The following is a 12,401-nucleotide window of genomic DNA, read 5'->3' on the forward strand; positions in this document are numbered from 1 at the left end:
ACCGGGACCGCGACGGCAGTCAGGCAGTCTGCAGTCAGTACTCAGCAGCAAAAGCAGCGGCGCAGCGCAGCGCCCCCGAACCCGTCGTAATGATTTTCTAAAATGGCGTCACACACCGACGTCCGACACCGCCGCCGACGCGACAATTGACATTTCCGGCAACGTCCGCTCGTAGCGCGTTGCACAACACGTACCGCCGACGGTCCGTCATCTCTGCTGCCGCCGCCGCCGACCGGTTACTGGTTAGGTTAACGCACAGGCTCGTTCGTCTCCGCCGCCGCCGCCGTCGCGTTGTTGTTATTATTGTTGTTGTTAATTATTGTTTTTTTTTTCTTGATTTTTTTTTTTGAAATTTATTATTTTCGTCTCGTTTCCCCTCCGGTTTGTACTCGGACGACAATTAGTATTTCGTCGATTGTCGTCCCGTTTGTTTCCCTACCACCAGCTCGACGCCGCCTCGACACGACAATCGCGATTATCTCACAGTCGCAACTTCCGCGGTCGGACGACGACGTTTACGCGCGCCCGTTTTGTCGATCGATAAACCAGTCTCGTGCGCGTGTCACCGTCGCCGACTCCAATCGTCCGAGTTTTTCCACGCCGCCGTTTCCCGATGATAGTGTTGTCGTCCTAGCCGGCGTTGTCGCGGTCGTCTTCGTAGACAACATCCGACTTTGCTTCCGCTGCCAACAAAAGCGGGCCCATCGCCGTCGTCCAACACGCCATGGGTGAGTTATCTTTTGTACCGTCGTCCCGTCCGGTCTCCTGGTCGTTTATGTCCTTCGCGGATGAGATAACCACCGGACGACCGTTCCCTGCTAGCCTAGGATATTGGGTGTACCCGCCCACTGTCAGTCTGGAAACTAGTACGGCCCTGGGTGGACACTCGACCTGTACACCTGGGAATGTATGTGCTCGTTGCTCGTTGTCCATGGTACCCATGTCATGTATGTTTTTGCTGGTTTTTACTTGGGTACGGCCGGTCGTTCAAATTTCTTATAAACAGTGCTGTAGTCCTAAAAAAAGCAGAGGGTATACTATGAGTTATAATATTAAACATTTACACTATCATTAGGCATCACTTTGGTAGAGGGTAAATAACACAACACATACATCAATTGTGCAAATTAAAATTAAAACTAAACATTTTTTTCTAAATAAATTTATTGAAAAATAGTCTACAGTACATTGCCGTCAATCGCCCAATATATATATTTAATCATATACATATATATAAATTATGTTTTATACAAATTGTCTATCTTAAGTGATTCTTAACATTCTTAGTTTTTCTATCAAAAATATTAATAATAATCTAATGACTTTTATCTTTATATTATTTGGTAATTTCACTACAACAGAGAGCATACGACCTTAATCAGAAGGTATACGGATTTTATTAGAAATAACCAGAAAGTATACGGCGTATACCACCGTATACCCTTCACTACTACAGCACTGCTTTAAGTATACCTGTCGGTGAGACGGCCATTTCAATAATGGCTATAATTTCTTCAGTATACCTAATAATAATTTCTATGCGATATTGTTGTTCACACTATTTACCTACTTGCCAACTAAAAATTATCAATCAAGTGCCTGCTTGACTGATATAATACGAGTGTTCAAATATTGTTTTTTTTTCTTTAAATTTAAAATCCACAATTGTTAATCGATTGTGTTTGCATGAAGTAGGTAGGTAGGTAGTTTATTGGCTGTCAATAAAATAACATGATTGTTCTATTAGGATTAGGCTACTTATCTAAGGAGGCGACTGTTTTTTTTTTCATCCAAACATTATTAATCAGATAACTATAAATATGAATTGATAATGTGTTTATATTATGTGTTGACTTTGACATTTTATGATGCAATCAAACTGGTTTGGTATTAAAAAAAGTGTACCTACCATACGTTACTTGTTTAAAAATCACAATTTAGCATAGGTACCTAAAAATATATAAGCTACCTACATATGTAACCATTGGACTAAAATAGTATGCTTAGAATGCTAAGATAGTATAAGAAGTCATTTTAAAAAAAAAATCTTATTCCTAAGTAGGTTACTCTCAGGGTTAATTTACTCTAATAATAAATCTAACAACACAAGATAAGTATTGCAGAACAAAAATTTACCATGTTTAAGTTAATAAGACGGAGGCAACACAATACATAGATTCAGCATCTTCTTATTTAAAGACCATTGTATTATGTTTTATTGCAGAAATATATCATTTTTAAGAATAAGTTGTCAAGATACACAACTGAATAAACATTCACAGTTTGTCATATCCAATTACTGCCCTTTAAGTTTATCATAATACTTATGTGTTGAATTATTTTAGTCTGGGACATTTTGGTACATAGGTTCATATTATACTCTTTCAAGTTAATTAAAATCATTTTTAATACCTATCAAAAAAACTATCCACAGACTTAGCATAGATCCTCGCTTAGATCAGAGGTCATCAACATTTTCCAACAAATGAGCTGTATTAAAATTTTTAGATATCTAGTGATCAACCATTATTTATATTATTACACGCAGCACAACAATAAATTTTTGGTATAATACCTAATGTCCTACAGTTATTTCTCCTTCGAAAAAATCCAAAATCACCCATACATTTTTCTTTGCTAGTAAATACTTTACTTAATGGATACAAAGTGTAAAGGTGTGTTAAAGTTTTCAAATTTGAAATTACTCAGGTATGTGGTCAAGGGATATCGGTATAATTCATTTTTAATACAATCGACCAATATTCCTCTAAATATTGACCAGTTAATCACGATCAGCTTGTTGGCGACCCCTGGCATAAATGAATATAAACTGGTTATAGGTAGTGTTATTAATACATAGGTAGGTACCTAGATATCTTTTACTTATATTTTCCTTGTATTTGAACAACAATAGTTTTGAATTTTGATTGTATATATGTTTTGTATTATACAGTAAATTCATGCTATATCAAACTGAAGTTACTAATTACTTGTAAATTAAATTTTTTATTGTCACCATCATTCAATAACTTTAGATACTTATAATTTATAGCCTGATATTAATATTTTTTACTGTTTTACCCAAGTGCCTACCGAGGTACCTCTAATTTTACATTAGATAAGTATTATCCTAGTACCTAAGTAATATGTATATTATATTTACAATAAACAAACCTTGCCTAGTTCATGTTTTTCCTTTTTTAGGGATTATTTGATACTAAAATTGTTGATGGATTACTGTGACCTTATAGGTATGTGATTAAAAGTAATTTAGCTATGAATATTAGTTATATAAGTAGAAAAAATTATTAATGTATCTAGTTAACCACCTTGATTAATATTAAAAATGTACTTATGTCTCATAGTAATATAGTATTAAATTTTGGTTTGCTTATAAAAATGTTATAATAAATAAACATTATTTTAGTTTTCATAACTTTTCGTGGTACCTATTAATTTGTTATATCCCTCCCACAGCATGTGAAAAATTATCATCCTGCCACTTAAGTTTGTTATCTCGTAGCCATTCATAATAATAATAAATTGTACATAAGTGTCAAGAGTTCGTTTTTTAATATGTATAATAATAATAATAACAAACAGTATTACCTAAGTGATAGTAATTCAATTTTTAAATTGTTTAGTAATTATATTTTTCAAAAGAAGTTTAAGTACCTATATACATTTATTAAAAACATAAATTAGCCATAAAGTAAGTAATTGGTTTAATGATAATAATCATAAGAACAAAATTAAAATTAGAATGGAAGCTTAATTTTCCCTTAAAAAATACCTATGGTAGGTATCACTTTATTAAAATTACAATTATTTTATCCTTGATTTTATTTTTAAAACATAGGTACAAGTACAACATTATGGATATAAATACCTAATTAAGTAGAGATTTGACAAAAAAAAACATTTTAAGCATCTAATTTAAATTGTTTTATTACTTATATAGACCATGTACCTACCTATTAAAATGATTCTTATATTATTTATATGCTTACTGCTTAGATAATTTAAAAGTGATTTTTAGAAGTCAAGGTTACATTTTAAAATATTTTTCATTCATAACACAAAAATTGTGCACCATGTGACAGGTTTGATAGGTGACAATTTAGTAAAAATAATGTTAGTATTAAATAACTTATTTATTATACAGAGACCTGTGTTAACAATTATTTTGCTATTATATTTATTGCTTTCATATCTTGCTTTATATTGTTTGTCAAATATTAACCAGTTGATGTTGAAAACCTATTATTAATTTTTTTTTTTTTTGACAAGAAATGATAAGTTATTCAGATTTATGCTATTATGCTGAATGAATATGATTAATGGGATGTTTCGTTGAAAACAACAAATATTTGTTTAACTGTAGATACATAATGCTTCGTGTAAAGATAGAATTTTGCATTTAATTACCTACCTACAATAAGTAAAATAAATAATTGACAATTTTTAAAAATCTTAAATCTCAGATGATTTATTGCGCACCTGATTGCACATATTTTTTAGGTACCTGAAAATATTGAAAGTGTTATAAACTTTTTGTACACTGACAATATAATAAAATTCTGCTCATAAATTGACGATAATCATTAGTAGTAGGTTCCCTTGATTGTATTTTGTTTTTCTATTAATGTTATGGCAAACAGTTATAGTTAGGTATGATGAGTCGATTCATAGCATATAGATTCTGTATTGTTTAAAAATATCTTATCCTAATCTTATAATATATTTATTATTTGTTTATAAATTATACCTACAAAAAAGCACTTGAATATGTATTAGATCTTTACCTATTATATTATGTGATATGTGAATTAACTCTATATTTTAAAAACGTTTAAATACAGTTTAACACTTTTTATATATTGCTTCAACTAATTTATAATTTATTTTTCAGATAAATTATGTAGATAGAAAATTAATTGTTGGTACATTTGTGTATAAGAATAAACATAAAAGACAAAAAAATGGCTAGAATGTTGCAAGAGAATGTTGTTACCTATAAAACACCAGCTTTGGCACATTTATTCCATTCATTCCCACATCTAAATGTCAGTGGTCACCATGTGAACTCCGCGTTTGCCCCATGGAGTGAACTTTATTTGGAAGTAAGATGCATGAACATAATATTATATTTAAATATCATGGTTATAACAAATTTTATGTTCCAGTCACTTGGTATTCTTGGTTCTATTCCTTCGGTGTGGTTGATAATTACAATGTTTTTATTGTTGATTTATCTTATGACGAGATGCTGTGATCGAAAACCTCGACCAAGGCATAGTATTGTTGTGCTCAAATGGACCTTAGCAATATTTACTGTTTTATCATGGTAATTATTGTACCTATATATGTATATTTTTTTCAATATATATTCATTGTGTTTTATCTTTATGTAGTGGTGCCGTTGGCGTTAGCTTATATGGTAATGACGATTTACATAATGGAGTTGTTCAATTTCTGACATCTGCTAGAGCTTTGGATGACTTAGTTATTAGTGTTAAAAATCAAGTAAGATTACAATTTCAATAGTACTTACAGTTTTAATATTATTTTTTTTATGTTTTAATAATTTTTTTCTAGACATCAGATATTGAAATATTGCTTCAAGTAAATATTCAAGACAAACTAACCAATATAGGTGATATCATTGATTTACCAGTAGCTAATTTGACTGCTCGAGAACAAATTGTATTAGCTCTTTCCACTTTAATTGGTAACGCAGCTTCAACATTGTCAAATATTCGTGGTATCAGTAATTCTTTACGTGGAGTAAATCTGACTCCTTTTATCGATGATGTGTATTTAATGGAAACAATAAGGTGAGAAAATTACATAATTTATAGATTAAATAACATTTTAATTGCGTATAACTTAATTTTATAGATGGCCATTGACTATGGGTGTTCTAAGTATTCTATTGGTATTTTGTGTCATTCTTTTATTTGGAGTAGCCAGGCATTCTCGTTGTGCTTTAATCATGTATGTATTTAAAATGCTTTTTTAATATGTAATAATTAACTGTATATTTATTATTTCATTTCAGGTTCTCTGTTTTTGGGCTTTTTGCTGTCATCATATCCTGGTTAACTGCATCTATTTATTTAACTGCTGCAGTTGTAAGCAATATACATTTATAAATTCTATTTAATCATAACTGTAATTGTTATTCCTGCCTGATATTTCTACTATTTTATGGCAGGCATTGGGTGACTTTTGTATGAATCCAAATGAATGGTTAGAACGTGATTGGACTCCATCATCACTGCGTCCAGACACATTATCTTTCTACACAACATGTGAAGGTAGTAATAACCCAACTGGTAGTACACGGACAAATCCATTTAGTATGGCAATACGTCAAGCATCAACTTCAGTAGATGCAACTAACTACCAGCTCGATATTGTAACACATCTTGCAACAACTTTATATCCCCCCTCTACTACTAGAGAAGATATGCCATTATTATTACGAAAAATGAGAGTGGATGTTGAAAACGCTGCTAGAATGGTTTCTGCTTTACCTGCTTCACTTGAATGTCGACAAATACACGTACAGTACAATCGAGCTTTACATGCCTCTTGTGATCTTGCCTTGTAAGTTATTCACATCATAAAGAAAAATATATTAATAATTATTTATTTTCACTTTACAACTGTAGATTTGGATTGGCATTAATGTTATTAGCCAGTGCAGTATCTGGGATATTCTTTACAATTTTGGTGTGGTTAGATTCTCACACATGGATATACATAAGAAAGAAGTATGTTTTTAAAAATTTAATTTAATGGTGCGTACAGACAAGAGTATGTGTAGAGTTAAATATTTTTTTTAGCTCATTTTGGGTTTACATTTTGGAATTTGAATCATATTGTATAATACTCTATGAATTGAATTTGTAATTCAATTAATTTAAATAGTGATCTATGCTATGTTGATTTCTTGATAAAATCCACAATGTATTGCCTTATGCTTGTTTAACAAAATACTTTCATCTGTATGCACCTCTAGAAGTTATAGAATTGATATAATAACAATTTATTTTAATTGTGTTATTATTTTTCAGACAAGATTATGCTAAAGCAGAAGAAAGAGATCCTTTCCTAGGACGACCAGGATCCACAGCAAGTAGTTCACAATCTCATGGACATCAGATGTCTACACTTACACGAAACCAAGGGTCGTACTACTACCCGTTGTTTATTTCGCATCCGACGCCTGCTCAGCACGCTCAAAACCGCCCAGCATGACTGTCTGTGTTTTTGTTTGATTATTTTGGTATCTTATTATTTTCTTATTAGTTTTTTTTTTCATATATTCTGTTTTCAAAGTAAAAAGGGCAGTTTATAAAAAATAAACCTATAGTAAATTACACTTGACAAAATCAGTACACAGTACACACTTTCGGAATTAAAATATACATACACCAAGAAAATAATACTTATATTTACATCTTTAATGTGTTTAAATAACCATATTTTCTTCTGCAGTTTTTTTAGCAATTTTTTTTTTTTTGCTAGCTTTAATAATTGAATTGTGTTTCTACTTAATTGATTTAATTGTTTCCAGCATTTATTATTGACTTCTTATTCTGATTATTATTCTTACTTCTCTCATTTCAAAAACAAAAACAAAATAATCTTAAATTTAAATTTGTATTTATGGCTGTTTTATAATATACATTTTTACTGCATGATGTCATCATTGTAAATAATAAAATAAAAGCTTTCTGTGATACAATTGTTTGAACCAACAAGTGAATAGTTACTTTTTTATTTTAAAATAGTTAATTGCATGATTTATTTGTAGTATTATAAATGTTGGTAACTGTATGTATGACTGCTGGTATGTTTATATTATAGAATTTATTGGATAAATAGCTTAGCTTTATATGTAATTAATAAAATTATATTAACAATTTATAAATTAACTTAAAATACACATCTGTAATAGATCCTAATATATTTTGATTATGAAATATGAAGACTTTGTAAGATTTACTAAAAATATGCAAAGAGTTCTGAAACTAAAAAAAAGCAATTACAATTTATTTAGATTCATATAAAAGTTTGATTTTTAATGAAATTAAATATTACAATTTTGTACAGTTATAATAATTATTTAATTCTGTACTTAAACATTCTGTACTCTTAACTTTTTAAATTTTTAAACTTGATTAATTTATTAAGAATCTTCTGTTAAAGTTTACCTTAAATGTCATTAAACATACTTATCATTTTGAAAATTGCTTTATGCTGTCCATTCTACTCTTTCTTTATGCTAACTTTTCTTTGCAATTTTCATAACCTTTATTTTTAATAATAGTCTTATATCTTTTATCTATGTTTTTTTAAATATCTTTTATATTATGACTTAAGGCTTAAAAATTAAACAGATAATAAAAATCTACTTACCTATAAAGTGAATATGAAGTTTAAATAATGTAATGCTTTGCATGCAATCTTTTTCTTTTTTGTTTATAAAGAGTTATTTGTAACATATTATTTTAGTTAAATGTAAATTAATTGTGGAATGTAAAATACATTTTGTTAGCTTTGCTATCATTGTTAATTATGTAGGATAATTCAAATGCTAAGCAATTTGTGTTATTTAAATATTTGTAGTTTAGAAGCTTATATGAATATACTAACTGTATTTCTTATTTAATTTTTAGACCACGAGATGAATATGGAATGGGTAGTGGTATAGCAACGTTAAATGGCCGTAATGGTGGTTATATGCACGAAAGCGGTCCATCAAAAGTTGGACCACAGTATGCTACGTTAAACCGTAAATTCCGCACACTTGAACATCCAGGTGCGCGTGGTGCACCACATCCTCCGCCATCATTCCGCGGTGTACCTACCTATTCCAATACTCTAGGGTACAATCGCAAACCTAATCAGTCAAATGATCGTCAATACTCTACATTAAGTCGTAAATGCAAAACACTAGAATCTTCGGATTTCTACTGAAATGAACCGACCTCTGCCGATCAAACACAAATATCGACCATAAGTGGCAGTTCACTGTCAACATTTGCGAGACCTACACCTGTACCTGACACTTCCTATCAGATTACAGAGTTGTAATGGTCTAGCAAGTATTAAAAATTATTTTGTATGGCCTTTTAATGTTATCATGCTATCATTTTGAATTTGAGCACAGATTATTGAAAATTTACAAACATCTGGGGAGGATGGTTATTGAGCAATATGTGTCATCAATTTTTATTCACGGTTTTGTAGTTTATTAGGGTCATGTATGTTATATTTTATTTTATTTAACTTTTAAACATTTGTTGAGTATTTTTATTATTATGAACTTGTGTTAATTTAATAACTTCACAAATTATTCTTTTTTATTAGCTTTACGTTTGTTTCACGTATTCTCCATTTAAATATCTTTGGGTTTAGTAAATTTTATATAATTTATAACAGTACTTTAACCTCTTTGTTTCTTTTTTTATAGAAGTGTAATATTTAATGTGTACAGTTTTTTTTTTTTTTTAATTTTCAACATATTAACATTGAAATTTTTAAGTGCTTAATGGTCTATCCTAAATCATAGTCTAGTCAATGATAACTGGCTCATTTTCAATGATGTATTTGGCCCACAAAATTAATAATAAAATGTCGTTAATGTGTTTGGCAGGGGTCGTCCCATATTCCCTAATCAGATTTATATTTTTTTTTTTACTAGTTCCTCAGTTTAAGAGATTAAGTAACCATTATTATTCTTCCTTTTTCATATTATGTAAAACAATATTGTTATAGATAATAATAATATGTTTTTGTAAATAATAATTAGTAACAAACATTTAGTTTTATAAAATGATTATAATATTCACATGTCCACATTGTTTTAATTTTGATTTTAATGAAACACATAAGCTTAATAATGATCTTTCATTATTCAAAAAATATTCCAGAAGCGATTAAGTTTTTTCTATTCCAGTATTTAGGAACTTTGTTCACAGATTTCATATCCTTTGTATTATATTTTATTAATAATTATAATAATTTTTTTACATTTTTAGAGTATAAAAATATGTTATTAATAGGTGTTTTATTAAAATCATAGTTTTTTTTTTTTTTTTTAAATAAAGTTACTAACAAGGTTCCACTCAAAATAATAACTTTATATGTATTTAAATTAATATTTATTATTATTGTTTGATGATCAACTTTAAAGTTGTAAGAAAACTGCGTGCATTCTGCAAAATTCAAATCCCTTTATAACAAATCAATTGGTACAAATCCAATCATTCCACTTATTATTATTACCAATAATATTGTGAGATACATTTAAAAGTATGTTTAATAAATGTAAATATCCAAATCAAACATTATCTACTATCTCAATTGTATGATTGACATTGAATTGTATGCCTATATACAGTACCAAATCACCGTCAAATGTACACAGATTTAAATTTTCTTTTAGGTATAGTTTATTTTTCTCCTTTAAATGTAAATGTTATTAGTAATTTAACATTATGTCTTAATGGCTCTTTATGATTTGAATTTTTAAATTTGTTGTCAATTAATATTGATTTATTTTAAAAATTGTTTTCAATGTTTACCTCATCGAAGCTCATAAAAAAAAAAAAAAGATGTGTACCAAAATGAATGAAGCACAATGTTAACGCATTTTGTACTTTTATACCACTGCTCCTATTCAATTTGAGGTTGTAATTGTTTTTTTTCTTAACTTGATAACATTTTAGACGTGTATAACATTTACCTAAGACTGAACGAGACTGTTAATTTGTTTTTTTTTTTTAGTTTTACGTTATTATTTGTATTCAAAATTGCAATATTCTCGTTATGGTCATACATTCTACATACAAATTTAAATAATATTAATCCTCTAGTACAAAAAAAATTAATTATTATTAATATTCTGTGTAACTAAAATAATAATTATTATTATTATTATAACCTTGTTCAACCTTGACAATTTTTTGTATGTTCATATAATTTAGAGATAAAAGAAATGAATCATTAAAAACAGCAATTATACATAGTATAAGTTCTATGATTTATTTTTATGTACTCTTCTATGCAGGCAAAAAAGGGACCTATTACTAAGTAGTTAATCCTCTAATAATCTTTAACACATTATATGTTCTGTTGGTGAGCATAACAATAAATGACAATTTATAAAAATTGAATTTACAAAATATTTAAGTTTGAATTTGGTATAAGGAATATCTACTTAATATTTGTATATACCTATTTTAATATATACTATATTTTTTTGCTAAAACTGAAACAAAATAAATATGTTAAATTTTCAAAAAATGTAAAAAAATTGAGGCTGGGTATGCCCTAGCTCTGTTTTTAAATTTACTCCATCATAATTTCTTATAACTTATAATTGCTTATTTATGTATGAATTATGGTCATAAAGCTAACTTAAATCGTTGTAGTTTCTAAAATACTAAAAATAATTGAATTATTGTATAAAAAAGTTATCTCAATCCAAATTCTTAGCTTATGTTTTTAAGTTTTTCAGTTTGACAAAGTGAACCGATAATTAACAATATAAAATTATGAAGTGCAGTTAAAAAGAAAAATAATGCAACAGAACATAATTTTGATGAATAATTAATACAGCAAAAGCATTTTAAGAAATTTTAATTAACAGGAAAGTTTTTCACAGAAAAATAAGTAGTTACAGTTACAAATAACATACCTATTAATTTATATATTTAAATAAAAAATTATTAATTCTATAGGTTATGTTACATCATTGAAGGGATATTATATTACCTTTTTGGCTATGTATTGATATGAAGTAAAATTGATATAATTATTCATCTACATAGGTAATGAAAATATAGTTATAACTCTTAATAGGAACCAAATAACCAATATCTACAACATTTAAATTATAGCCAACCAAATGATAACTCAAGAGTTGTGACGTATATATGAAATAGTGCCGACTAAGGATGTAGGTATGTACCAATAAACTATTATTTTATATGTACATTATATTTTACTAAAACAATTAATTAATGCAAACTTTGTTTTATAAATTCGAAATTAGGTTCCACTCCACCTCTGTATTTTATTTATTTATATACAATGGAACCTCGATAACTCGAGTCGGTTGGGTACAAAAAAAATTCGACTAACGAAAAACTTCAATATAAAATATTGTAAGGCATTCCTTCGAGTTATCAAGGTTCCATTATATTTTAGTCTGTTGTCTTAACTACAAATAAGTGATAAATGGAGATGATAATATATATCTCACTTATTGTTCCCTCCTTAACACATCACTGCAGTTGTACAAGTTCTTATACGAAATGTAATATGTATTTATCTACTCGCACAGTTTTATAGTATAGCCAGATTCCTATAGATGTTATTAG

The 12,401-nt window shown here is 28.6% G+C and overlaps 1 protein-coding gene across 4 annotated transcripts; it reads left to right on the forward strand.

The window, feature by feature from the left end:
* The first annotated feature begins 560 nt into the window (after window positions 1-560).
* On the forward strand, window positions 561-11,050 carry tty (tweety). 4 transcript variants are annotated; one of them, XM_015520157.2, is made up of 12 exons: window positions 588-728; window positions 3,205-3,251; window positions 4,913-5,123; window positions 5,187-5,347; window positions 5,415-5,526; window positions 5,599-5,837; window positions 5,902-5,997; window positions 6,062-6,134; window positions 6,218-6,612; window positions 6,678-6,779; window positions 7,083-7,196; window positions 8,691-11,050. In XM_015520157.2, exons 3-12 carry the CDS (start codon window positions 4,983-4,985, stop codon window positions 8,989-8,991), a joined length of 1,734 nt encoding a protein of 577 aa, XP_015375643.1. In that variant the 5' UTR covers window positions 588-728; window positions 3,205-3,251; window positions 4,913-4,982; the 3' UTR covers window positions 8,992-11,050. The 4 variants fall into 4 exon arrangements, with proteins under 4 accessions (XP_015375636.1, XP_015375658.1, XP_015375650.1 ...); XM_015520150.2 differs by lacking the exon at window positions 3,205-3,251 and having other exon boundaries at window positions 561-728; XM_015520172.2 differs by lacking the exon at window positions 3,205-3,251 and having other exon boundaries at window positions 561-728; window positions 7,083-7,268; window positions 8,691-8,833.
* Window positions 11,051-12,401: the final 1,351 nt, after the last annotated feature.

Source organism: Diuraphis noxia, unplaced genomic scaffold, assembly GCF_037042655.1.
Source record: "Diuraphis noxia isolate RWA-SAM2 unplaced genomic scaffold, SU_Dnox_SAM2 contig0003, whole genome shotgun sequence".
Classification (NCBI taxonomy): Eukaryota; Metazoa; Arthropoda; class Insecta; order Hemiptera; family Aphididae; genus Diuraphis; species Diuraphis noxia.